This window comes from Mesoplodon mirus, assembly GCF_964341445.2.
Source record: "Mesoplodon mirus genome assembly, chromosome: 3".
In the NCBI taxonomy this organism is placed as follows: Eukaryota; Metazoa; Chordata; class Mammalia; order Artiodactyla; family Ziphiidae; genus Mesoplodon; species Mesoplodon mirus.
Genome location: NC_138978.1, coordinates 94,394,193 through 94,421,474, shown reverse-complemented (window position 1 = coordinate 94,421,474; position 27,282 = coordinate 94,394,193). Strand labels below are relative to the sequence as shown.

General features: G+C 36.3%; 1 protein-coding gene across 2 annotated transcripts in view; it reads right to left on the bottom strand.

Moving 5' to 3' along the window:
* Positions 1–2,411: 2,411 nt before the first annotated feature.
* Positions 2,412–27,282, bottom strand: part of PLPPR4 (phospholipid phosphatase related 4) — a gene marked incomplete at its 3' end in the record, with an annotated part of 37,413 nt that continues 12,542 nt past the window's right edge. The window contains exons 2-7 of one of the 2 annotated variants that reach the window (XM_082615148.1): positions 18,055–18,240; positions 12,068–12,197; positions 9,739–9,934; positions 8,030–8,087; positions 7,117–7,290; positions 2,412–3,737 (exon numbers count right to left, since the gene is read on the bottom strand). In XM_082615148.1, coding sequence (XP_082471274.1) covers positions 2,412–3,737; positions 7,117–7,290; positions 8,030–8,087; positions 9,739–9,934; positions 12,068–12,197; positions 18,055–18,240 — 2,070 coding nt within the window. The remainder of the gene's footprint in view (positions 3,738–7,116; positions 7,291–8,029; positions 8,088–9,738; positions 9,935–12,067; positions 12,198–18,054; positions 18,241–27,282) is intronic. The other variant, XM_082615147.1, reaches the window with a different exon arrangement.

Sequence of the window (27,282 nt, the reverse complement as noted above, 5' to 3'; positions counted from 1 at the left end):
ATATACATGCAGAGGTCTGAGTTCTAGCGACTATCATTATATTTCCTTAACAGTGTGGTACAATTTAAGTCATTAAAAACTGTAGCCTTTGGCACTTTGAGTAGAAAATGAATATATCAATATTTATGTAAAGAAAAAAAAACTTCGATGACTAGAGAAGTACTTTAAAATCTTCTATTAAGAAATAGGAAAGATTAGGAAATATCATACTGCACCTGAAATGCTGCAGCTTTTTTTTTTTCCTTCAGAGCACTAAAACCAGTCCCCCTTCCTCTCTATAAATTGGCAAAAGCCAGTAGGAGTGTCATAATGGTGGTGGTAGTGGTTAAGAAGTGGGGAAGGCAACATTGTACTCCCACTCCCCTCTCTGAGATGGAAATTGCCAGAAGGGGTATAGTAGAATCTGTAATTTATTGCCAGAGTTTTCAATTCTGCTGGTTTCAGCTAAATCCCTAATGCTTTAGGAGGTTGGTTACTCTACAAATCTCTGCCCTTTTCCAGTAGAAGTTGATAAGAATGTGGTACTACTCATCTCTAAACAACTACTTCTGTTCTCACTGAAAACTAAACTGAGATCAGATCAGCCAGCATTGTTGTTACCTTTTGTCCCCTTGGCAATCATCAAATGCACATTAGAATTCTTCAGAAATAGTGTAAAAAGGTTTAATACTAAATTACAGGAACCAAGTATTTCTTCATACTTAAAATTTTAACGTGGAAAACACCTCAAAATGTTTTGGTTTTATCTTCTTCTTATTGATAATATTGGTTTTCTTTGATTTAAGTTGAAAGCTTCATTCAGGATAGGTAGCAAAAACTGTCATTTGTATGTTGAGCACAAAAACTGTGTCTATCTAGATATTTTGAAGAAATACATTCTTAATGTATACTGTGATGTTCTTCTTAACAGTTTACATCTTTTTCAGATTCTCCCTGTTATCCAATTAACAAAAATACTTTAGAGAAGACGGTAAAACCCAACTACTGTGGCTCTAATTTACTGGTTATTAGGATATAAAAAAAGTTAATAATCTGGAACAAAAAGAAATTTTTGGATTACTTAAGATAGCAACTTGGGCTTCCCTGGTGGCGCAGTGGTTGAGAGTCCGCCCGCCAATGCAGAGGACACAGGTTTGTGCCCCGGTCTGGGAAGATCCCACATTCCACGGAGCAGCTAGGCCCATGAGCCATGGCCACTGAGCCTGCGCGTCCAGAGCCTTGCTCCACAACGGGAGAGGCCACAACAGTGAGAGGCCCGTGTACCGCAAAAAAAAAAAAAAAAAAAAAAAAAAAAAAAATATATATATATATATATATATATATATATATATATATATCAACTTAAGCTAGTTGGCTGGAAACATCTAAAGTTAGACATGACCAACACTGCTGTCAATGTAACCCACAATGTCGAGTTTTGGTTCATATTTCTTGTTTATAAATTCACAGCAGTATATTTTGCTCAAAGAATGTCAACTGTTATTTTTGCTTTAAAAATAGAACAACATATCTATAACATAAAAATTTAAATCAATAAATAAAGGAGAAAGCATAAAATGCAAAATATGATCACAATTTCAAAAGACTCTCTAAAACAGTATTTTTTAAATTATGCAAATTTACTCACTAAAAACAGATTTTTCATTAGCAGTAACTATATTTAAATAAAAAGTAAGCAGCAAAAAGCTATGCAGAAAAGTATTCTCTTTCACTGAAAATATCCCTATCAATTTTTATTGTTAAAGAAGGCATAATTTTGAAGAAATGCACAAAACCTTTTCATTTTTTTTGACTGTGACAGAGCCACTACAGAAAAGCTGCAGGGTGTCCTATTCTAACACAAAGAAGCCAACAACTTCTTAATACAGTAGCATTTCTCTGACAAGGAGTTGCACACCACTATTTCACAGCTAAATAGAATTTGAGAGTTTACATGGTATACGTACTATAATAATCAGCACCACCCGTGTTGAGCTTTTGGTGCAGATTCTGCAAAATGAATATATAATACTGCATGGCCTCTGCTATAGGGAAAACATGTGTTCTGGATTCCCACAGCTAATTATAAAGAAAGATCCCTAAAGTTGGCACATTCAGGAAGTACAGTAGTATACATTGAAGGAAACCACTTTCTTTTGATACTACCCTCTGCATACCATTTGAGTTTGAAGTTAGGTCTTAAGAAGAGTCTTCACATTATCACATTAGTTAGGTTCTTGCATTGTGCTTTTCCCTCCCCTTGATGTGAAGTCTACAAGCTTGGGTAGAATAGTTCTCAAGAGTCACTGAGTTCCGGGCTAATGGTGTATAATCTAGTTTGGTGAGAAGGTTCTCGATTCGCTGGAACAGAGCAGTGGTAGAATCTACGCGTGGCCTTTTGGGGGTGGCCCAAATGATTGAATGGCCATCCCTCAATCCTTATAAGCCCGTGTTGGGGAGGTTCCTTTGTAGAAGATATTCCTAGTGTTTTCGGGGCTGTTGCTTCTTTCAGGAATTAAGATGATGTTGCCCTTTCTCCGCAGGGTGGAGTCGCGGGAAGAAGAAATGGACAGGGTCTCTGAACCAATTTCGCTGCCCTCTACTGGGGTGACACGGATGGTGGTGATTCCATGGTGGTGATGCTCATGGTTATCAATGTTGCTTCTCTTTCGATCTCCAGAACCAAAACTGTCTTTCAGGGACTCACAGCTTTCGGAGTCCCTGTTGAGATCATTGAGTTCATAAGTTTGGCGAAGGCTGCCCTTTTCAGGGGCTTTCCATTTCCAGGAGCCACTGCCTTCGCCTTCGGTGGACGGGATCTGTATGACGGGCCTGTTGTTCTCCGGGTGAGCCTCAACCCTCACGATCCCACTGGGTTCGTGGTCTGGCAAGGTTTTGTAGCGGATGGAGCCAGTGCAGGAGACCGTACTGCCTTCAGTGTTCTTGGGGCTACTTTGGAGGACGCCCTGCTGCTTGGACATGGCTATGACTTGCATGATTCGAGGCTGGCTGTTGCTTCTATTACAGGCCACGGTCTTCTCCGCAGCTTTCAGCCACTTGGCCCGAGCGGAGCTGCTTTTGGGGGAGGTGCTTATGTTTTCCTGCGTCTCCTCAGGGATGTGCACTAACTGTGAGGACCCGGGCCGGGACTGAATGGATACTCTTGGTCCCCCAGGCATGCTGTTGTTACACCCGGGGACGGTGCCAGGCTGGATCTTGAGGTACTGATTGCCGGGACCATGGTGGTCTCCATTGACCCCCACCCTCGATGGCTCCGAGCTTGACCTCATTTCAATGGATCTGGGTGGTGACTGTCCAGGCTCGGGCTCTGTAACCTGCAAGGACAACTTCCGACTTTCATTCTTATTCTTCCACTGGGTGAGGAGCTGCTTGGATCTAGCAGAATCCATAGAGGCATGAATGGTGGCGTTTCTTCTCACAGGGTCTTCCACGGATGGGGTGTTGGCTCTAGGCAAGGTATTGCTGAAGGTAACCATGTTTTCCTTCCCCATGGGGCTCCGTGGAGTGATGATTTCTACATCAGCATTTGCCCTTTTGAGGTTTGTCAATGAGCTAGCATCTCTATGGTTTCGGTTGAGGATGCCTTCTGTGTGAGCAATTCCGTCACTACTGCTACCATTTTTAGCAGATAAAACTCGGCTGGGGTCTTGATTGAGGTCTGTCAGAGACCTGAGGGCTTCTCTGTGCTGAAATACACTCTCTTCGCTAGGCAGAAAATTCCCCACAGCATACAGACCCTAATGTTGGAAGAAACAATAAATATCATGCATTAGAAGACATGGTTACTGGGAGTTTGCCTTGGAGGATGTACTGAGGCACATGAATAAGTGTGTGTTCTCTATAAACCATTGACTAATGCAAATAACCAAAACCTAAAGGTACAATTACTCAGGAAATAGTTTTTAAGTTATATCATAAATCACTGAACTAACTGTTCAGAACTATGGAGTCCATTACTTTTTTTTTTTTTTTTTTTTTTTTGCAGTACGTGGGCCTCTCACTGCTGTGGCCTCTCCCAGTGTGGAGCACGGGCTCCGGACACACAGGCTCAGCAGCCATGGCTCACAGGCCCAGCTGCTCCGTGGCACGTGGGATCTTCCCAGACCGGGGCACAAACCCGTGTCCCCTGCATTGGCAGGTGGACTCAACCACTGTGCCACCAGGGAAGCCCCACTACTTTTTAGTATTAGTTGGATTTTCTCTCCTTTCTCCATCCCACTGGAATGTTTTTTAACAATCTTGTCCTCTGTTTTGAGAAGAGAAGTCAGACAATGAGAGAAATCAGGGCATTCTTCCCCTTTTCAAAGGAATTCATTTTTCTGGATTTATGAACCACTTGTTGAGTGACACCTCAAATGGCTTAACTGATTTATTTTGTCTGCCATTTTCAATCATACCTCATGATGGAAAGCAGAAGAGATGTGGAAATACAGAACAATGAATCATTCATAAAACATGATATCAGTTTTGTAGTGGGGCCAGAGACACATATTTTCACAACTCACATGGAGCACAGACCTCTGTTCAGCATTTTCCAGAATGTTCTGGGAAGAGAGGGCAGAAACTGTCACTAGATTGGGGCATTCATGTTCTTTCCTGATTTAAACCTGGTCTTAAATTTTGAAAGCAATATTTGATCAACTCAGTACTATTACAGTAAATTTGAACCAAACTTTATTTAATCTTGTCTTCATACTCAGGTCGTCAATTTTTTGTTTGTTTCAGATTTGGGGGATAAAAATCTGAAAAAGGCTAAAGTTCAGCTTCAGAAATTCTAGGCTTTTGACACATAGACACTCTAATCCCTGCTGGATTTTCAGTTTTTGAGATGTTTAGTTTAGAGATAAGAGCCAGTAGCAAATACCTATTTGCAAGCTAATTTCAATAGAAGGTAGCCACTGTCTGCTTTTCAAATCAAATGGAAGGAATTTCATGGATTTGACATTTTATAGAGTGCCTAAAAATGAACAACAGCATTGGCTTAGAACTGATAAATTTACAATTTCAGGGCAGAATGTAAACAGGAATGGAATAAAGTCAAGCTTCTGCCTCTCCAAGTACTTTAATTCCTGTTTAAAATCTTCTAAATAATGCCAATCTACGCTCTCACTGCCAGAGTTTCCAGGATGAACAGTCCTTCCCTAATGTTCCATTAATAATTACTGTATAGTACAGGGAACTCTACTCAGTGCTCTGTGATGACCTAAATGGGAAGGAAATCTAAAAAAGAGTGGATATATGTATACGTATGACTGATTCACTTTGCTGTACAGCAAGAAACTAACACAATGTTGTAAAGCAACTATACTCCAATAAAAATTAGTTTAAAAAATGATTGTATTTAAATTCGTAAGTCTAGGACCATCCTCCACTAGACTGTACATAACCTCTGCTTATATTGTTCAAAATTCAGTGCCCAGCACTGGGCTTAATAAATATAGTTGTTTAATCCTTCTTATGATATGAGGCAGAGAGTTATTATCCTCATTTTATAGGTGAAGAAAACTTGGCCAAATAGCAGGAGAATTGAGATTCAAGCCCAAACCCTTGGGACTCCAGGAAACCATGAAAATCAGACATGTACAAAAGCAATGCATGAACTGGAGAGAAACAGTTCTCAGTCATACTGTGTAACACCTGTTGCCAATGAACACTCTCATGAGCAACACAGGCTTATGCACAATTCCTGACACACTAACTTTCATTTGATGGCTTTCTCCTCCACCGAGGAAAGTATATGAGGCAGTATGAGATTTGAAGTGACGATCCTGACTATGCTAGTATATAAAAATGAAAAAAAAAATCAATGCTCACTTCAGTACGTTTACTATTTTTTGTAAGCATTTTCTCATAATGCCTTTCACAAGTACACCAAGACCACAAGATTTAGAATGGCTCCAATAGACAGTTAATTTTTATTTCTCTGTAGATCCTCTTAGTTTCTTTCATTATTGCCTTTTTTCTTCTGCATGTGGCTTGCATATTGGTGCTTCCCTGGCTCCTTTTGTTCTTAGGACCTGGCAATTTTATATACTGCCATAACTATAATGGTAATTCCACCAATAATGTCCCTGATTCCCAAATCTATTCTCCACCATGCATTGCTACTTTAAGCTCCAGACCCAACTATTCAACTGCCTGTTGATCCTTAAATTGAGTTTGTCCACCTCCTTTCCCTCCACCAATTTGCTTCCTCTATTATTTACCAGGTCAGCTAATGAAGTCACCATCTGCCAGTCTTCCAAGCTAGAAACCTGGCCATTATCTCTCATTCTTTCTGTTCCCTCACCCTCCACTTAGACTTGCTCATTCACATGTCCATATTTTTGCATATGCAGTTTCTTCAGCTTGGATGTCCTCCTTTCTTTATCCTAAGAAACTCTCATTTTTTAAAAAAACCGTATCACTTCTATGAAGACTTCCCTAACTTCCTTGGGCAGTTTGCTATCCTCAGAGCTGTTTGTTCATACCCTAATACATAATTTAACATGTTGTAATCATTTATACTTTTATTAATCTTTGCACTGAAACTCATAAAAGATGTACCTTATTTATTAGCGTTCTGATGCTCAGTATAGTACCTGGCATGGATCAGATATTGAATAAATGTAAAATGAATGAATGAATGCATGAATGAATGAATGAAATGGACAATCTCAGTTTCCTTATGTTGAGGATATTCTTGAAGGAAGATCGGGCTTGAAAATAGAGTACTGCTAAAGAATTCAATATTAGTTGGATCATAGTTATATCCAGATGCTACATTTGTGTTGTTGGGCAAAGTATATAATTTTCCATTAAACTTTCACTAACTTTACTTTCCTTATCTATAAAATTATACTAGTAATAGTAGTCCCTGACTTTTTTTTTTTGTGGGAGGGGTAAGGGTAAAATGCAATGATCTTTCTAAAATCACAGTTTCTGGCCAATGTTAAGAGTTTAGTAAATTATTTTACTGAAAGTGAGATATATGTTTTGGCTTAGAATGGAGATGCAGTCAGAGATTTTCTCATAGATAGAAACTATACTGCAAGTAAATTATTACAGTGCAAAACAAATTTTCTGCATGTTTTCCATTTTAAATTGTGCTTTATTGAATAGTAATAAATTATTTACCAAGTACAGAGCAATTCCTCCTCCTATTAAAAAGCCACAATAGACATCAACTGGGTGGTTCTTATACTGAGTTATCCGTGTTAGCCCACAGATGATTCCACAGATGATAAAGGTGAAGACCAGGAGAGGTTTCAGAAGCTTAGAGGAATCCGTTAGTGTGGAATTGAAGTACATCTTTAAAATGAAAGGACTGGGTTAAGTATGTAAGAAAGGTCATTTTACTATTCAATTATAATCAAATAAAAAGGTAAACTCAAAAGTCTGATACATGTGACATCAATTTTACTGTTCCATTCCCCCTGCTATGGCTATATTCTATACCTGAAAAAAAGGAAATACATGACAAAATTCATCAAATAAATAACAGACCTCTCATATAATTACACAAAAGTCTGGGAAAAAATTGAAGCCATAGAATTAGCCAGATAACTGGTTAGTCTCCACGTTACTTGTCACATAATTTCAATCCATTTTTTTCACATAAGATCTAGTGGACTATTAATCAGATATGGTGACAATTCATTGTATAGCATTTATCAACACTGACTTAGAACTCACTGTTACATAAAAACTGAAACAAAAATGTGGTGGTGTGTGTGTGTACTTAAGGCAATTCTTTCAATTTTAGAATTTATAACATTCATGTACTTTACAATACCCTCCCGTGAAGTATAATATTACATTAAAGAGGTATTAGGCTAAATAAACATTATGACTGTGTCAAAAAATTATCTTACTGTTTATAGTAGCATCCAATTTCTATTTCTGATGCCATTATATTGAAGGACTGCTGTGCTAAAGTTTACTGTTCTGCTATTACACAGCTATATAATCTAATTAGTCATTGGAGACAACACTCATTTCTCTGATTTTCTCTAGGATGCAGTTTGACAAAAAAGACCCAGTTACTTACCGAAATGTACACAGCTGCAAAGGCAGCAAGGGTCGCATGTTGTGAAGGGAATGATTTTCTGCCAAAGGAAAAGAGTCAAATTATGCCTTCTGTTTCTGATACACTGCTAACAATCATCTCAAGAGCACTGGGTGTTACAGTGTTCAACTTAAAAGCCTCAAGATAATAAGCAATAACTTTAATTTCTGTTTAGTTTTCTGGAGAAAGATCTGAGTGATAAAAAAACACTGCTAATCACCATTAGTATTAAAGTAGAGTAGTGATGCACTTTCCAATGTAAAGTGTTAGCTTTGTTAAGAATCACTTCTTTATACCATTGGAATGATGGTTGAAAGTAGAAATGGAATGGAAAGCATTATAATTGTTTATTGGTATTATAATTATGTCAGCTTAAAGGTTTATAAAACCTAAGATTTTAAAGCTTTTAAACTTTTTCTATGCTCTTAAATATATGGTTTCATTTACATACAACTTTAAGAGACAAAATTATTTTCTCACAGCGGCAGGTCTAGATGTGTTTTTTTTACACTCTAGAGAGCATTGAAAAAGTCTAATTTTAATAAAATGTTTCTCTATCTATCCCACTTTAAAATAATCATTATCTCCAAAATCACAGAGTATATTATTTAGTGAAATAAGAAGCAAGGTGGGAGAGGTAGAACAGAGGATAGTGAGAGAGACACTGTAAAGGACAGACAGATGGAGAATAGAGATTTCTTTTAATGGATAAAAAATGGAAAAAATAAAATTCCATTTTATTAATGTCCTCCTAATTATTTCGTACCCAATAAAAAGGACTACCATTCAACACAAGAAACACCATTCAGACAAGAAAATGTAAAAGAATTGAGAAAGAATAGAGAGCATAGGTCTTAAATGTAGGTTCAAAATTATTGAATTGAATGGATCGTAAGAACGTGAATGTATATAATTATGTAATATAAGGCTCTGATTCTTCAAGGGTACTTAACTTATTTTTGACTCAATCTTTGGGAACTCAGTGAGTGAAAAATACAATTCTTATGTCTTTTTTTGTTGCCCTTCATCCTTCTGTAATTTATTTCTTTTGAACTTCTCTTTCCATGTAAGTTTTTTTTTTTTTTTTTTTTTTACTTTATTGATTGAAAACAATTTAATGTCTTGGTAGTTTCTTGGGTTTTTCAGTTTTTATTTTCTGAAATGCAAGGTCAGAAGCTGTACAGATTTTCTGAGTTTACTCAAAGGAGACATATGCAGTCCTAGATGCTATTTCTTTTAAAACTCTACCAAAAGGAAAATTCATGATTTCTTTTTTTAATAAAATTTATAATGAAGCTGGAAATATCATAGATATTTAGCCTTCCACTTAAGTCACTACATGACACATACTGACTATAAGCCATGACTAACTATAAATATCTAAACTAAACGAATTGTGATAACCTAAAATCATAAGTAGTATAGGGTAAATCACAGAACATGATTGGGGTTTGGTGATATGAAGATGAGTGGCATGAATGTGAGGCTGAAATTTGGAGACAGACAGAAGGATTCAGAATGAACCACCAGTGGGTTTCTATGGTATTATCCCTAAAGAGATCACTGAATTGAAAAGAAAAATAAAACCAAAATCATTATGATTGAAAAATATATGCCTGCGATGATGCCCCAAGCTATTAATGAACAATGAAAACACTGACATGGAAATTTTCATAATCTCCATTTCTAACCTGCCACTGTTGATAACTGTAAGATCAGATCCTGAGCAAATATCTTCTACAATGTAGGAATTCTCTTTGCAAGATACATTCAGAGAGGTATAGTTTGGCTTGCACACAGTCAGAAAGTACGGTGCCTGGTAGCCTGTGGACAGCTGGATGATATCTGTGATGAGAGCTGTAGAGCAGAGTCCAAACACATGAACACCTATAAGCAAAAGGAAAGAAACTGTTACCAAGCTAGTGCTTAATGCTAAAGAAACTGTTACCAAGTTAGTGCTTAATGCTAGTGCTTAAGCACTAACATTAAGCTAGTACTTAATGCTGGTAGTGCTTAAGCACTACCAAGCTAGTGCTTAATGCTTAAGCTAGTGCTTAATGCTTAAAACTGTTACCAAGCTAGTGCTTAATGCTAGGAAAGAAACTGTTACCAAGCTAGTGCTTAATGTTAAGGTGACAACTGTGTGATTTGAGAAGAATTAAATATGGGCAATGAAGCAAAATTCAAAATCGTTGTAAATTGCTTAGCATGTTTGAGCTTCCAGGGCTCTCTCTCCCCAGTAGTCCCTATCTGCAGCCACAGTTGCCAAAAATGTTAATCATACCAGGAATTCTAATTAAAACAGAGAAAAGGGCAGACCAACCTTGTCATAGAAACAATAATCATACAAGTACAGAGCTGTAGAGAGGCTTCCTTCATGTTTGAAATTCGGAGATGATATTCTTAAATATCCCAGTTGAAATTCTATCTTTCTTTTATCTCCTGGGCCCAGTATGAAACCATAAACTCACAAACCCTGATGCAGGCTTGTACACTCAAACTCCATTCCTGCTTCAAGTCCCTTGCCTGGCTTTATCCTTGGGAATCTAGCTCTGCTCACATACACATGATTTGAACTCACCTTCTCCCTCTACATTGTCTAGACACCCTGGAGTCACTCTGACTTGATAGCCTGGATTCTGATTTATGATTTACTCATAGAAATCACTGTGACAGGCACCTGGGTAACTCATCAGTGGATTCCTCTAGACCAAGATGGTTGGCCTGTATGTTACCTCTTTTTGCATTTTCCTTCTCTGCTTATTGTCACCTAAAAACCACTCTCCCAATTATTTCTCCACCCACTCACCTGGATTCATGACACTGACCTTTTATTTATACATTCTAATTCCTAGCAGCATGTAAGATCTTGGAGAGGAGTATGGATAAGTGAGGAAACCCACTCATTTTTACCTTTGGAGAATGAGAATCTAGGCCCCCCAGGGGATGGGCATTGCTGACTCTGGGGCACGCTTCTCTAGGAAAGGATGGCCCATCCTCACCATCATGAGGCTTTTCAGAGAGGTTATGTGCCCCTTTGCCACAGCATTTTGTTACAGTACGAAAACTTTTCCTGAGATCAGCTATATGTCCTGAAGTTTTACTTCTTTGTCTTAGTTCATGACCTCGGTAAAGGGATTATTCTTGCCGTATAGTCCTTGTATGGCAAAGATGTGCCTTTCATAGTGGGGCAGAGTCTAGGGCATGATTTAGACCAGATTTTTTCCTCTAGCGGGGGAGGTGATTGTATTTAATTATCTACTAGGTATTAAATGAAGCTACCTATTCCTTTCAGCTGAGACATTAAAGGTAGAAATAACTTTTTACTGATTTACGGGGAATCAATTAAAGCATTTACATTGGGGTGATGTACTTTGGCTTGACTTTTCAACTCAGTTAAAAAAAAAGGTCTGTGACTCAAACAATATTAAGATAGTCACATGCTAATCAGAAGACATGAAGGCTTAGATCTGGCTTGATTCTGATGCAGGCCCACTGATTTCCTATAGGTCTCAAAAAATAGGAGGTAAAGTTAGATGATATAACCAAGGAAAAATAGCCTTGATGCCGTACTCTATGGTGACATTTTCATGGGCGGTAACTTCTCGATGAAAACACTCCAGGACAATTGAAATGGAATCACTGATGTGGCTAAAGTAGTTTCTGAAGGGTTATCCATTCATACTGGCCTGCTGACATTTATTCTCCATTTTAAAAAATGAACACAGATCCAAGGAACTATTTTAAAGTAAATTCATGCTTCTACCAGAGCTAAGACAAAAATATACTGAAATGCATGGCATGTTGGCTCTCAAACAGAGATTATAACTGTAAATAACACATTTTAGATACAAAACTCAAATTTGGGTGTTTTAATGGGATTTTTAAAAATAATGTAAAATTCATCATGTATTTGACATTATACATCTAAATTATAGCTTTAAGGACTTAATATCTGTAATTAAATATAACATTTCTATTTGAAAACCATTTCCTTTCTTTGTGGTTTCCCACACCCACCAACGAATCTGACAGCTCTTCTAAGGAAAGAGTTGAAGTTGCAGCCTCCAGCATTAATATTGGGCTCCAGGCCAATTCCATTCCTTCTTTTGGACAGGCAACAGTAGAGAATTCCTTCCCCTACCATAATCTGCAAAGACAAGAGGTTGTTCAAAATGGATTTAACGGGTACAAATGAAATATAAGTTATCTCTTAACATGCCATATTTTCAATAAAGTCAAGATGTATTTTTTGTAAGATCTTTAGAGATGTGAGCAATGTCTCCTGAGTATTTGAGGAAGCAGTGAGAAGTAAGCAATCTGGGCACTGTAAAGAGCACTGCTGGATCTTCTGTGCTCCTACATACTGGTCAAGGGTGTGACAGCATCCTGGCATTTTAACACAGTTGCAGCACTCAGACTGTGACCCTATGCCTAGCAATACCCAGTGACACCTAACTGATTAATCACATAGTGACTGATTCTGCTGTAACTCTTAGAATCTTGACATTTCATTCTTAAAACCATGAAAACAAGGTGTCTGAGGGGAGAAAAAAATAAGTACCAGAGTTAGAATAAGAACATTTTATTAGCATATTGTTTCCATAAAATAATTTGGGATTGAGCAGAAGGACCAACCCATGAGAAGCAAACATGAGGGAAGAAAGGTGCTTCCTAAAGCAGAGCTGTCCAGTAAAATTTTCTGTGATGATGGACATATTTTCTGCATTGTCCGATATGGTAACCACTATTGAGCACTTGAAATTTAGCTACTGCAATTGAGGAGCTGAATTTTTAATTTCATTTCATTGTACTTAATTATTTAAAATGTAAATCAATTAGATTTAAAATGAAATAACCACATGTGGCTAGTAACTATCTTATTAGAGAATGTAGATTATAAGAGAATCTAGGTAAGCAGGAACTTCTGGGTGAAAACCCTCCAGGACAATTGAAATGGAATTGATGTGGCTAATTTCTGAAAAGTTATCCACTCATACTGAGTAATATGACTTAGGTATGAAATATTTAGAAAATGTGTTTACAGTGAACAGAGGACCATACTTAAGATAAGGAACAGGGCACTTGCTGTAGGATTCTAGGACACAGGACATCAGTGAAGAAACTCAATATATTTAGTCATCATTTCCTTCAGGAACTTTTCCCTGAAATTCTTTACTATACCCTAAATTGAATTATGTCCCCTTCTATGTGGCTCCCTTAGTATCTTGCCCTTCCCTCTGCCATAGCTTGATTAGTGCACTTTGATTATTCATTTGATTATTTCTCACTTGGCTATGACCCTCTGAAGGAAGACCATTTATTTCTTTTTTACCTTTTATCCTCACTATCTAGCAAAGTGCCTGGCATTGTGGGATTTGCTTTTGTTACCTTCACTGTGGGATTCTCGTTGGCTAATTACCTTGGGCATTTGAGCTGGTAGCTCTTCTGTATAAGAAAAGCAAGATTTGAGATTATGAGTTTTATTTATGAAAAAAATCTCAAATATTTGGGGTTACTGTGCCAAAGAGATTATTGTGAAATTAAAGTTGATATGGGTAAAAATGTGGAACTGAGAAAAGTAGGGAATGGCAGTGCCTTAGATATGTGATCATATCATTTTAAACATTATCACTATGATTATGAGCTGAAACACATTTTCCAGGGGAAACTTCCCAGTTCTCAATACCAACTTAACACTTATTTTATAAAATACTTAAAATTATCTTATTTTAAACTAATGACTGTAAGTCTATGACCTTATGCTTCAAATGTTCAATCTGCTATATTTAGTACCATAGGCAATATGGTATGTGTACAATTATAAAGAACATTTATTTGTATAAAAATAATTTTCCTAATGAAACTCTACCAATCACCATACATGTGTGAAAATCTTGTGGCATACATGATAAACTCCTTTATGAACAATCAAATAGAAATAATCAAGAGGAATTTTTTTCAAATCATTGAATACTAAGTTAATTATTTATACATCTTAAAAAATATCATATTGCATTATCACTTTAAGTTAGACATAGAAACACAACAGGTTATTCTGCACAGAAAGACGTGACATGACCCACCATGCATGTAGAATAATATCATGGTTATCTCAAATTCATCATTTCAAAAAAAGTAACCACTCATTTCTGAAATGTGTTCTGAAATGCATTAAGGGATTGATTTCATCTTCACTTCCTCAATGATAATTCTGTGAATAATTTTGTTTCATTCTTTGTAATCATATATGTAAATAGTGATTCACATCTTATCCATGAATGCTAAATTATAGAAGAATTTATTTGTTCAGTGCCATTAGGGAAACTTTTCTTATACAACACCACAGTTATTATCTCAAGGGATCTTGAGACTTCAGGAGTTTTAATTTAGTTGTTTAATATGCTCAAAACTCATATGTCAGGAGAGCGCTTTCATATTCTTTGGCTTGATTACGGATAGAGGTTTCTTGTCAGTATTTTGACTTCACCCAACTCTCCCTCTCTATGGAGCACATTAATTTTCTCCTCACACTACTATTCTTTTAACCTTGACCTACATGTCATTGTATGAATTTTCAAAATGATTTAATTTGCAGTTACTTTTTTTAATCTTTTGTCTGTGCCTCATGGCATGTGGGATCCTAGTTCCCTGACCAGGGATTGAACCAGCACCCCTTGCATTGGAAGCACAGAGTCCCAACCACTGGACCACCAGGGAAGTCCCTTAATTTGCTTTAAAGACAGAATTCTCTTCAGGGAAAGGGGAGCTGCTTCCTGATGTATTTCCAAATGCTCCTGCTTGCTTCCCAGTTCTGAATGGCACACTGTTGTGATGCAATTTAGTTTCAGGGATTAGGTGTTGACAAGAAAATTATTTGTTGATCTTGTCATTTGTAAATATAAAACAGTCTATGACAAGCATCTTCTCACAATATTCTATTTATGCTGTATAAAAGCCTGAAAAGAAACAATACCATTTTTTTGCATGTCAAATATATCATGGACAGATTTTTGGAAGAGATTCTGAAGCGACTCAGCTTCAGGGGAGATGTAGAGAGGAAATATATTGCTTATTATTACATGGATACTGCCCTTGGAATAGCCACCTAAAGGAGATTGTATAGTCTCCTAAAGCTTAGGTTACCTTCTAGAAACTATAATCAAACTTCAATACAATTCTTCTATAAAATTAGATATACCTATCCTTTAATCATATGCAATAAAATTTTACTTCCAAGGAAGAGAACATATACGTGTTTTCTATTCATGTAGACTTCATGAAGATTTATGATAAGCTTAGATATTCTGTGCTATTTTCCCTGAGAAACAATCTCCAAAGGACTAAACAAAATGCTTGTTTCATTATCACTTAAAAGTAAATGAAAAGTTAATATTAAGAATGAAATTTTCCAATTTAAGTACTATTTCAGAGAAATAAGAATATGCATTTCACAGACACCGAGAAATTTTTTCAGTTTCTTGTACAACATCACGAAGGCAAGGTATTTTTAAAACACCCTTCAAAGCATAAAAAAAAAAAACTGAGAAGCAAACATTAAATGATTTATATGTAAATGCCTGTATAAAAAAATCAGTTGATCTCCCTTTTGTTCATATAAACGTCCTTTTAAAGAATATTACCCATGTGTGGTCTTTTGTTTTGCTTTGTCTTCTCTTCATGTGAATGAGTGAAAATAGGAAGTGCCTCTCCTCATGCAAATGGGCTCTGAAAGCCATTTCCAAAGGAAGAATTCAGCCTGCCTCTCTGCTTCCCCCACCACTCCATTTTGGAGCAGATTAATACTCTGCCATAAAGATAAAAAGAAAGTGGCATCCTTGAAAGTCAGGGATTAGAGTCTGTTATTTCCACTTTCAGGAAGAGGGGGGAAAGGAGTTGGAGCAGAAACGTATGTAGTAAGATTAGAGACAGAATTATGGTTCTAGAACAGAATGACTACAGACACAATAGGACCAGTGTTTTGGGAAAAGGCCTTAAAAACAGAGGAAAATGAAATTAGAAAGAAATTTAGAAAAGATATCATATATGTTTAGAGAGAAAGGTGTGGAAGACAGTATCCGATGCCCATAAAGTCAGGATTTGTTTTACCATCAAGTTGTTTACTCAAAATCCATGAAGCCAGTGTGGAAGAAAAGAATGACTGCATCCTGGAATATCCTGAATGATATGGGGAAAATTAGGGATGCTGTGCTGTAAATATTTCCCTAGTTTGCTTCCTGTGCCATTGAGAGGCATTGCAGCAGCTATGGAGGCTCTGTAGAGACCCAGGACTTCAGGCAGTCTTTGTGGAGGGAGTTGGCATTCGTTTCTTTCACTTCTCAAGCCTCAAGAAAGAAAGCATTGACCCAGAATCCCCCAGAAAGCATCCTTAATTGCATACTGAGAATTTATTACTGGAAATGAGGGAGTCAGAGAAGAAGGAACACGATGATGAGGCCAAGGTCATTGTCTCCAGGACATGTAACAGTGTCAGCAAAGGGATCAATGTGAGATCAGCGATGCTGGCAGGGAGAGCCACAGTTAGACTTGCTTTCCTAGCCACTTAGTAAAACACCCTAGGGAAGAAAGACTTCTGGGTATATAAAAAGCAAATTATTTAAATGATTAAATATCAACATAGCCTTTTCAGCAGAATCATGAGGATTTGTACAGTATCTTATGTATTTTATTTCAAATACTATATCAATTACAATAAATTTCTGTATTACATTCCAACTAGGAGAAATGCTTTCTGGTCTACTAGATTTAAAGCATATATTCTTTCTGCTCTTGTCAAATGACTGGATGATGTAGATTTCTTATGTCATTTAGAGGAATGACCAGCAAATGCTGTTATTCTGAGATAATGCACTTTAAATATGTTTTTATTAGTTTGAGTCTCAGCTACTTCCAAGTACATCATTAATGTTCCAATCACCCCAGAGTTATTGAAGCTCAAATAACTAATTTATTTATGAAGCATTTTAAGATCTTTTAAGTATGATAAAGTTCTAGGGAAAATTAAGTTCCAGTTTTATCTTCTGAGAATATTTTATATAATTTATTTATAGTGTAGATAGCATGTTATGATTATTTAATATAGGGGAATTTTTTAAATAAATAAATTTATTTATTTATTTATTTTTGGCTGTGTTAGATCTTCATTGCTCCTCACTAGCTTTCTCTAGTTGCTGAGAGTGGGGGCTACTCTTCTCTGTGGTGTGCCAGCTTCTCATTGTGGTGGCTTCTCCATAGTTATATAAAAGTATAGGTCTGTGCAGAGACTTTTCTAAAACTGCTGCTGTACTGAACCAGAATAGACCAATTCATTAGGGAATCTTATAAAAACTCCATTCATATACAGCTCTTTATTTAAGAACCACTTCCTCTGTCATTCATGAGCATGATAAAAGTAAAGTAAGATTTCCTACTGTTAGAAATAAATGTTAATGCTGAAACATGTTTCTTGTCCTTTAGGTAGATTCTGGGGGTATAAGAGATGGTGTAAAAGCTAGGCCAGTTTTATTTATTAATGAATTTATTGAAAAGTGTGTTATTCACAATGTGTATGTTAGCAAACTAAAAACAATTATGTTTCTAATTCAATTTCAGTAGGTTAAGGCATTTCTTTATGTCATATATTTTAAAATACAAGTGCTTGTTCTGAATCTAAAGTATTTTATTTTGTGTGGGGGTCAGGGGGCAGGAATGTGAGTTGTGCCCTCTTCACTGTACAGTTGTGGATGCCCAGTGCTCAGAATCAATAAAAAGTGCTAACCTGGTAAAAAGTGAGAGCAACATGCACTTTTGAGAAGAAAGTTTGTTTGCTATAGAATTGTTTCTTCCTCAGTTTCCCAGACTTCAGATATGACATGAACACATGAAAAATACGTTAATGAGGAAACATATCAGAATTTTTTTGGTTTACTTTTAACCCAATTATTACATAAATGTGGTCATTCTTCGTCTTCTGGGGCTGACAAACACAATTTGGGGGCAATTCTTACCGTAATTGCAGGTCCGGCGAAAGCCAAGCTAAGCAGCATGAGGAATGGAATTGCCTCCTGTGTGGGTTCAATGTATGGCATGCTAAGACTCCGGTCATAGCAGCTGAATCCAGAGTGCACAGGTTTGAAGACATCCGTGAGTTCCAGGAAATACAGACTAACCACCGATGATGCCAATATAGGCAACTGAGAATGAAGGACATAGGAGATCAATTTATTCTTATACACAGGTCATACATAGAATCAGTACATCTTGAAATAAGAAACATGTATTTCTGCCTTTCACCGCTCCTCTCTGATCTCAGAATTAAAATTGTTCATACTTACTATTGCTTCTGCCTTCAAAATAAAGCTCCAATTCATCCACCTCTGTCACCAGCCTGCTCTGAACCCATGTCATGCCTCCCCTTTGCTCTTGGATCACCTCTTAAATGCTGTTTCATTTTCATGCTTACCCTCCCCACCCCAACTATCCATTTTCTACCCAGCATTCCAAATATTCTGAAAATGTTTTAGGTCATAACACTCCCCATTTTAACTACTCCAGTGGTTCCCATTCTACTTGAATAAAATCCAAATGTCACACCATAGAATGCAAGTTTCTGCATGATCTGGCTCTTGCTTCAGTTTCTTACATCTTTTTATACCATATTTATACTATTCCCCAGGTCCCTACTCACTACAATCCAATGGGACTTCACTTTTGTTTTAATTGAGAAATAATTGACATATATCAACCTAAAACATTATATTAGTTTCAGGTGTACAACATAATGATTCAGTATTTATATATATTGCAAAATGATCGCCACAATTAGTTTAGTCAACATCCATCACTACACAGTTACAATTTTTTTTTCTTATGATGAATACTTTTAAGATCACTCTCTTAGCAACTTTCAAATATAAATACAATATTATTACCTATAGTCCCCATACTGTACATTACATCCCCAGGACTGATTTGTTTTATAACTGAACGTCTGTAACTTTTGACCCCCTTTACCCATTTTCCCCACTGCCCATTCCCCACCTCTGGCAACCACCAGTCTGTTCTCTGTAGCTATGAATTCGGTTTTTTACTGCTGTTGTTGTTTTAGATTCCACATATAAATGAGAACATCCAGTATTTGTCTTTCTCTGGCTGCCTTATTTCACTTAGCATAATGCTCTAAAAGTCCATCCATGTTGTCCTAAATGGCAATATTTCCTTCTTTTTGAGGGCTGGATAATATTCCATTGTATATATGTACCATATTTTCCTTACCTATTCATCCATTGATGGACATTTAGGTTGCATCCATGTCTTGGCTACTGTAAACAATACTATAGAGAACATAGTGGGGGCATACATCTTTCCCAGTTGGTGTTTTAGTTTTCTTCAGATAAATACCCAGAAGTGGAATTGCTGGATCATATGGTAGTCCTATTTCTAATATTTTTAGGAACCTTCATACTGTTTTCCATAATGGTTGCAGCAGTTGACATTACCAAACAGTGCACAGTGGTTCTCTTTTCACCACATCCTTGTCAACACTTGTTATTTCTTGTCTTTTTGATGATAGCCCTTCTAACAGGTGTGAGGTGGTATCTCATTGTGGTTTTAATTTACAATTCTTCATGATTAGTGATGTTGAGCATCTTTTCATATACCTATTGGCCATCCATATGTGTTCTTTGGAAAATTGTCTATTAAGAGCATCTGCCCATTTTATAATCAAATTGCTTGTTTTGTTAGTTTGTTTTTGTTTTTTTGGGTTTTGGTTGTTTGTTTTGCTATTAAGTTGTATGAGTTCCTTATAAATACTTTGGACATTAACCCCTTATAAGGTATATGATTTATATTATTTTGTCCCTTTTGGTAGGCTACCTTTTCATTTTTTGATGGTTTCCTTTGCTGTGCAGAAGCTTTTTAGTTTGATATAGTCCTATGGTCTTCACTCTTTTTCTGTAACAGTCAAATTCATTTCTACCTAGGGGTTTTTGCATTTGCTGTTTCTTCTTCCTTTTGTGATGTCCCCCAGCTCTGTGTCTGACTGGCCTCTCCTCATCCTTTAATGATGACTTCCTGTACTATCCAAGGTAGTCATTGATCCATCTTTCCCTCTAAACCCTTATCATCTTGCTTGATTTCTTCATAACTGAAATTGTCTTGTCAATTGAATACTTCACTTATTTATTTTTCTTCTCCCCCCGTCTCTCACTGAAATACATGCTCCATGAAGTAAGAGTCTGCCAGTGTTATATATTGTTGGGTCCCCAAGGCATAGCATTGTTCCTGGAACATGGCAGGCATGCAATACATCATTTAACAATTTAATGAAGCAATAATACTTGTTGATAAATGACTAACTGAATAAACACGTAAATATTAATTCATTACCATAGCTAGACAAGATTTACCAGATTTAGCAAATGAAAATACAGGTCACTCAATAAGATTAGAATTTCAGGTAAGTAATAAATCATTTTTAGTGTTGGTGTGCCCCATGCAATATTTGGGAGATACTTATGCTAAAAATTATTTGTTGTTAATCTGAAATTCTAATTTCACTGGACATCCTCTAGTTTGTCTGCTAAACCTAAACTAGGCACAATTTACTTTTTAGACTTTGTTTTATGGATTCAGTTATTCATTCCTTCAACCTACAGTGTGCCAGGTACTATGTGGGCCCTTACTATAATATGGCAAACAAGACATGGGCTTGGTCATCAAGGATTGTAAGCTTAGTGAGACACCTGCTCTTGGCTAGAGAAAAAATACTGCAAATATATTGTTGATGCAAGTCCTTCCAGAATCTGAAGATGCAGATTTCTGTAACACTGAAAAAATTATCTAGTTTAAGACTTGGTTGCTTGTGGAGGATACAATATTTATTTAACAAAACAGAGCAAATTTTGATAAAAATATTATTGACCATCCATGATTTCTGTTCATTTGGTTTAAAAAATAAACAAATTTACAAGGCAGCATTATGTCTTCTATTCCCAAGAGGGTTTTTTTTGAGGTGAGAATTAGGTTTATTGGAAAAATTAATAATGTATGAAGATTAATCTGGCACTTTCTGTTTTTCAGATGGATGCTTTCCAATAAAGAGAGCAAAAAGCATGTCAAAACACTTACATTTTTCTTAATAGAATCCATTATCATTTGACCACTCTGAATATCTGGTCATTCCTCCTCACCACTTCCCTCTCCTGTAAGGAATTGTAGCTTCCAGTCTTGACCAATAAGTCAATACTTCATGGTTCATGTGAACAATTCATATTTTCCATTTAAATCCACTTAAATATATTTTAGTTTTAATTTAACAAATACTTGAAATAGCACTTAATGTGCCAGACAATTTTCTGTTTTAGAAATTTCAATTAATTTTATTCATTGATATTAACTCATTTAACTAAAAACTTTCTATTACAACATAAGTGCTACTATTAACCACACTTTGCAGGTAGATAAGCCCAGTCTCCTCTAGCAAGTGGCAGAAGTTGGATTTTGAAGCCATGAATTGTAACCCCTACCCTTCCAAAAATGGGAGTAGAGTTTTAGGGTAATGAAATACAATTAGCATCAAAGAATGGGGGTACAGTGTAGCCTACAGTTCTGTTTGATGAAGAGTTTCTATCTGCAAATCTGCAGTTAAAAATATGTATCACTTAGCATAAACTTTATCTTGAAAATATGGTTTCAATAAGTTTAGATTAAATTTCTCTCCTTTAATTTGAATGTTAAATATTTAACCAGATTTGATGATCTACCTTCTTTCCTTGATGCCATTAGTTCATATTTTAGGTCTTCTACATAAGACATCACCCAGATAACAAATGATAACCTCATTTTTAAATGTTCATGCCCTAGTAAAGTGAGTTTGATGTCTTCTATAGAAAGGTGAACAAAACTTTATCAATTTGGTAAATCTAAAAATTAAGTAAATCTTCCCTATTAAGGACATTCTTCACCATTGAATTTTGTCAATTACTTCAGAATCTGCTCAAATGTGCCAGTGAAGTTATTACATAGCCATGGAATTAATGTGCTATTCTGTGTGTGTGTGTGTGTAAGTGGGGAGAGACACTCAGAATTCTACATACTGTAGTGAATCCAGTGGGGCCATATGGTTTTCAAGTCACCTAGGAGGTTCTTTGAAAATAAGCTCTTCTGTTCACTACCAGTGTGACCTTGGAAATGGTTTTCTTAAACCTGTTTTCTTGTCTATGAAACAGGTACATTGCTAGTACCCATCATCACAGGCAGTTTAAAGGATTAAATGAAGTATTACAAGTCATATTCAACAATACCTGGAGTGAAGACTAGTTTGTAAATGTTAGTTTTATTGTTGCTGTTATAACTATTAACAATAATATACTCATCAAATGTCACCTTGTTCACTTGCCTTACTTGGTGATCCTTTCTGAGAGTAATTTCCTCTTTCTTAATTCCCCAGTACTTCTTTTTACAAAATTTCTATACACTGTTCTTTATTATAGTTATCTGGTATAGATTAGTTATAGCTTTTGTCCTGCTTCACAAACGAAAATCTCCTTAAGATAGAGACCTAAGCTTACTTGTTTTAATATTTAAACTAGTAATATATATCATAGTGTCTTTCAAATATATATGCATACATATAATAAATTAACATATGAAAGAAAATATGTTCTTCATTAATATTATGTATTTTAGTCCTTTCAGACATCAGACTTCTTGAAACTGCCAATTTTTCCAGTTTTTTATCCATGTATTTTTCTATCCATATATTAATATTTTTTATAGTTCTATTGAAACATGTTTCAAGACCTTCTTCTGTCTTCAAAATAAGAATCATATTTTTCTTCCCTTTTGACATTTGTTTCTCTGACTTTTTTTAAAAAAGTGTCTTTTATTCTTTGTCTTTTACATCAATTTTGGTGTTTAAGAAAGAGGGATTTGAACAAAATGTTTATAATATTTGAGGAAAAAGTAATTTTAGACATTGTTTTCCTATACTGTATTTTACTACTGGTCAGTGTGATGGATTAAATGACAATGTTTGCTTTGAACATCCTTGTCTTTCAAAGGTATCTTTTACCTTTTGAGGTACTCCACAACAACCTTCTTTTTTTTTTTTTTTTTTTTTTTTTGCGGTATGCGGGCCTCTCACTGCCGCGGCCTCTCCCGTTGTGGAGCACAGGCTCCGGACGCGCAGGCCCAGCGGCCATGGCCCACGGGCCCAGCCACTCCGCAGCACGTGGGATCCTCCTGGACCGGGGCACGAACCCACGTCCCCTGCATCGGCAGGCGGACTCTCCACCACTGTGCCACCAGGGAAGCCCAACAACCTTCTTTTGAATGTAAGAAATTTAACAGATGGTGTGTGCTAGCTTTGGCATAGATATAGAATTGATATATATGTAATAAAATCATCTTTTGATTGCATTTAAAATGAGATTTAAAAAGAGATTTTAAAAGGTCTATATAATCAGGCATTAGGAATTTTATTCTCTAGTTATGTTGTAGCCAAGAAAAAAGTGTGAACGATGCTACTTTTATGCAGCAATACAGAGAAGGGAAATTATCTGAAGATTAGGAAAACAGGTTTCAAAAAGAAAAGATTTACTCTTATAATTGTCTTCTGCTAAGGAACTTGTGAGTAAAAATAATAGAGCAATTTTTAAAGAGAAAAGTATAACCGTTTTAGAGAACAGGGCAAATGAAATGTGTTTCAAAAGATGACATTTGCTAGATAATATTGATTTTTCTGATGCCAGTTTGAAAAAGACATATAAGGTATATATCAATGTTAGTGAAACATTTTATGGACTCTATCATGACATTTTATCTAAGTCATATAGCTTACTTTCTTTTAGCATCTTGATAATAACAAACTTTTACTTCTCATTCAGGTAGTTCACTTGCTCTTAGCCTATAGACATGTTAATTTCATTCTTTTCCTTTTTCATAACCATGGTAAATTCAGAGTGCTCTGAGATACTCATAAACTGGTGGGATCATAGTCACAGAGGGTCAATTACTATATATGATATCTATGGGTCATTTACTTATTCAATCAACAAATATCTATTGAAACCTACTAGTTCTAGGAGTTGTTCTACATCCTGGGAATACAGCTATGATAAAACTCCAAGTCCTTATTCTGAGGAAGATTTCATTCTTGCTGAAGAAGGCAGATAAAAAATTAAAAATTGTAATACTAGAAAGAACATATATTATAAAGATGATAAAACAGGGGGCTGTGGTAATTGAGTGCATGGATTGCTATTTTAGATCAAGAAAGGCCTACTTAACAGGAATCATTTAAACAAAGACTTGAGTGCGCAAGAATGAACTAGCCATATAAAAACCAGGTAAGAGGCATAGTCAAAAGGGAGCAGTGATTGGGCTTCCCTGGTGGTGCAGTGGTTGAGAATGTACCTGCCAATGCAGGGGACACGGGTTCGAGCCCTGGTCGAGGAAGATCCCACATGCCGCGGAGCAACTGGGCCCGTGAGCCACAACTACTGAGCCTGCGCGTCTGGAGCTTGTGCTCCGCAACAAGAGAGGCCGCGACAGTGACAGGCCCGCACACCGCGATGAAGAGTGGCCCCTGCTCGCCGCAGCTAGAGAAAGCCCACGCACAGAAACGAAGACCCAACACAGCCAAAAATAAATTAATAAATAAAAAATTTAAAGTGACATGTCATAAAAAAAAAAAAAAGGGAGCAGTGATATAAGATGAAGTCAGAGAGATGGATTTGGGACCAGACTTTGCAGAGAATTGAAGGCTATGGCAGAATTAGTGTTTTATTTATTCAAAGTACGTTTGGAAGTAACTTTGGAGAGTTGAAGCAGAGGTGCAGTAAGACTTGAAATATATTTTACAAAGATCACTCTGGCAGTTGGGTTGAGAATGATTGTGATGGGTCAAAGATAGAAGCAGGGTAAAAATTAGAAGCCTCTTCAAAACCCAACAAATACTTATCTAGTGCCTGGTATGTGCTAGGCACTGCCCTAAGGGTGAGGAATATAATGGTAAACAAAAGAAAGCTCCCTGCACTCTGGAGTTTACCTGCTAGTGGATACTTGGCAATTGCAGTAATCCAGGCAAGAGATGATGGCAGGTTTTACTAGGATGTAGAGAAATTTCCAGATTCTGGATATAACTTTGGAGAGAAAAAGACCAGACTTCTTGATGAGTTGGATATTGAAGAAAAACCAGTAAAGGTTGATTTCAAGGATTTGGGGCTTGAGCATTTGGGCTGAGGGTGTCATTTACTGGGATGGGGAAGGCTGGGAGAAGCTTAAGTAGGAGGAATCTAAGGTTTTGTTTTGGAAATAGGAAAACTGAGATGCCTCTTAGTTACCAAAATGTCAAAAAGAGAGTAAGATACCAATCTTGGGCTAAAGAGAGTCCAAGGCTGCAGGTTGAGAGTCATTGATACATGATGACTTAAATAACATCATTGATGTATGATGATTTAAATAATATCATCTTTACTTTTGAAGAACAACACTTGCACAGGAAACTTCAAAGTTAAATTAACTTGGTTTTGATATGACTAATGTCACAAGAACCAAAGAATATAATTGTGTATCTTCATACTACTCATATGCAAGAGATAACCTAAGAGAAAAAGAATGTTTTTTATATTAATAACAAATTTTAAATGGGAGGCTTGGAATCAATTCTGATAAGTATACCCAAGTCATATAAAATGTAAACTTTAAAACATAAATACATTATATTCAAATGAAATTAAAACAGGAAGAAATATTAGCAGATCAAAGTAATTTTATTAAAGCTGGTGGCTGATAAGCATGTTGTCATAGGTCAACACACACAGTGATGATAGAATTTTCCATTTCCTACAGTACAATCTTTAATGACATTCCTTAGCATTTGTGCCTTGTAGCTAATACAGATCAATGTTTCCTTTAAACATGGACAATAATAATAATTAATAATATAGGGCTTTGTGGTTTATAAAACTACTTCAGCATAATTGTAGCATATTTAGGTTAACTATATAGATTATAAAAAGCACACTAACACTTGTAGGGTCATTAAGAGTAGGTCAGAATGAGTCTATTACATTATTCAAGGTCTAAAAATCTAGTTTTCACAAATAGAATGGGTGTGGCTTATATGACATGCATATATACCAAGTAAAACAGGGCAGTGTAATTGAGGAAAATCAATGCTGGCCTCAAAACCAGCAAAACCCAGTTTCTCCCCTCATTTATTCCACTAGCTTCTGGGATTTGGAGCAATTCACTTAACCTTCCTGGGTCTTACTTGTCATCAGTGAAATGAGGGGCTTTTTACATTGCCATTTAGTTCTAGAATTCTCCATGTGCTGTCATGATGTAAAAAACATTCCTCACATTTCTTTGACAGTCTCACTACCATATATAATGTATTAGATTTTTTACCACTGTTCTCTCTACAATTTGTTTCATCTTCCACAATGCTTCCAGGCTAGTTTTTCTAGAATTCACATCTAATCATGCCTTTAATAGTGCCCCACTAATTACAAAATAAAGTACAAATTTCCTAGAATGACCTTTTGTATTCTGCATGATCTTTTGTATTATAGCCTCAATCTGCCTTTCTTGTTTAATTTTGCTCTTTACCTACTCTCCACTCTTTCAACCCATGAACACCTATGTTCCCATTACATTGATGTTCCAAACAGACATGTTCTAGTCTCTGCTCTACATTAAATTTTCACATTTGTTTCCCATAAAAACTGTCCTCATAAAAGGTAAGATCACATAATTTTTTCTCCCTGAAACCTTCCCCATGCTCTCCACTCAGAACTGAAGATTCTGCCTCATGGACTCCATATATATCTTTATTGTAAGACCTGTTAGTCTGCCTTGAATTGTAGTTATCTGTATATTACCAGCCCTTCCCTTAAGATCTGATACTGCAAAGTGAGGCCTTTGTAATTCACACAGTGCTTTGAAAATTTGGGGTGTCCAGAAAATATTTGCTGAATTTAATTGAAAGAAATCAGGACATTACTATTAAATAAACAGAAAACATGGACAATTTCTTAATAATACATAGAAAGTGTTGAGGACTTAGGTGCCAGAGACAGTGCTAAGTTATATAATAGATTGCTGCATTCAATCTACACCTTATAAACTGTCTATTGCTATCCATAATTTACACATGAGAAAACTGAGACAGAGATAGGTCACATAAATTGGCCAGTGGTCACAAAGCTGGTGAGTGAGAGCACCCA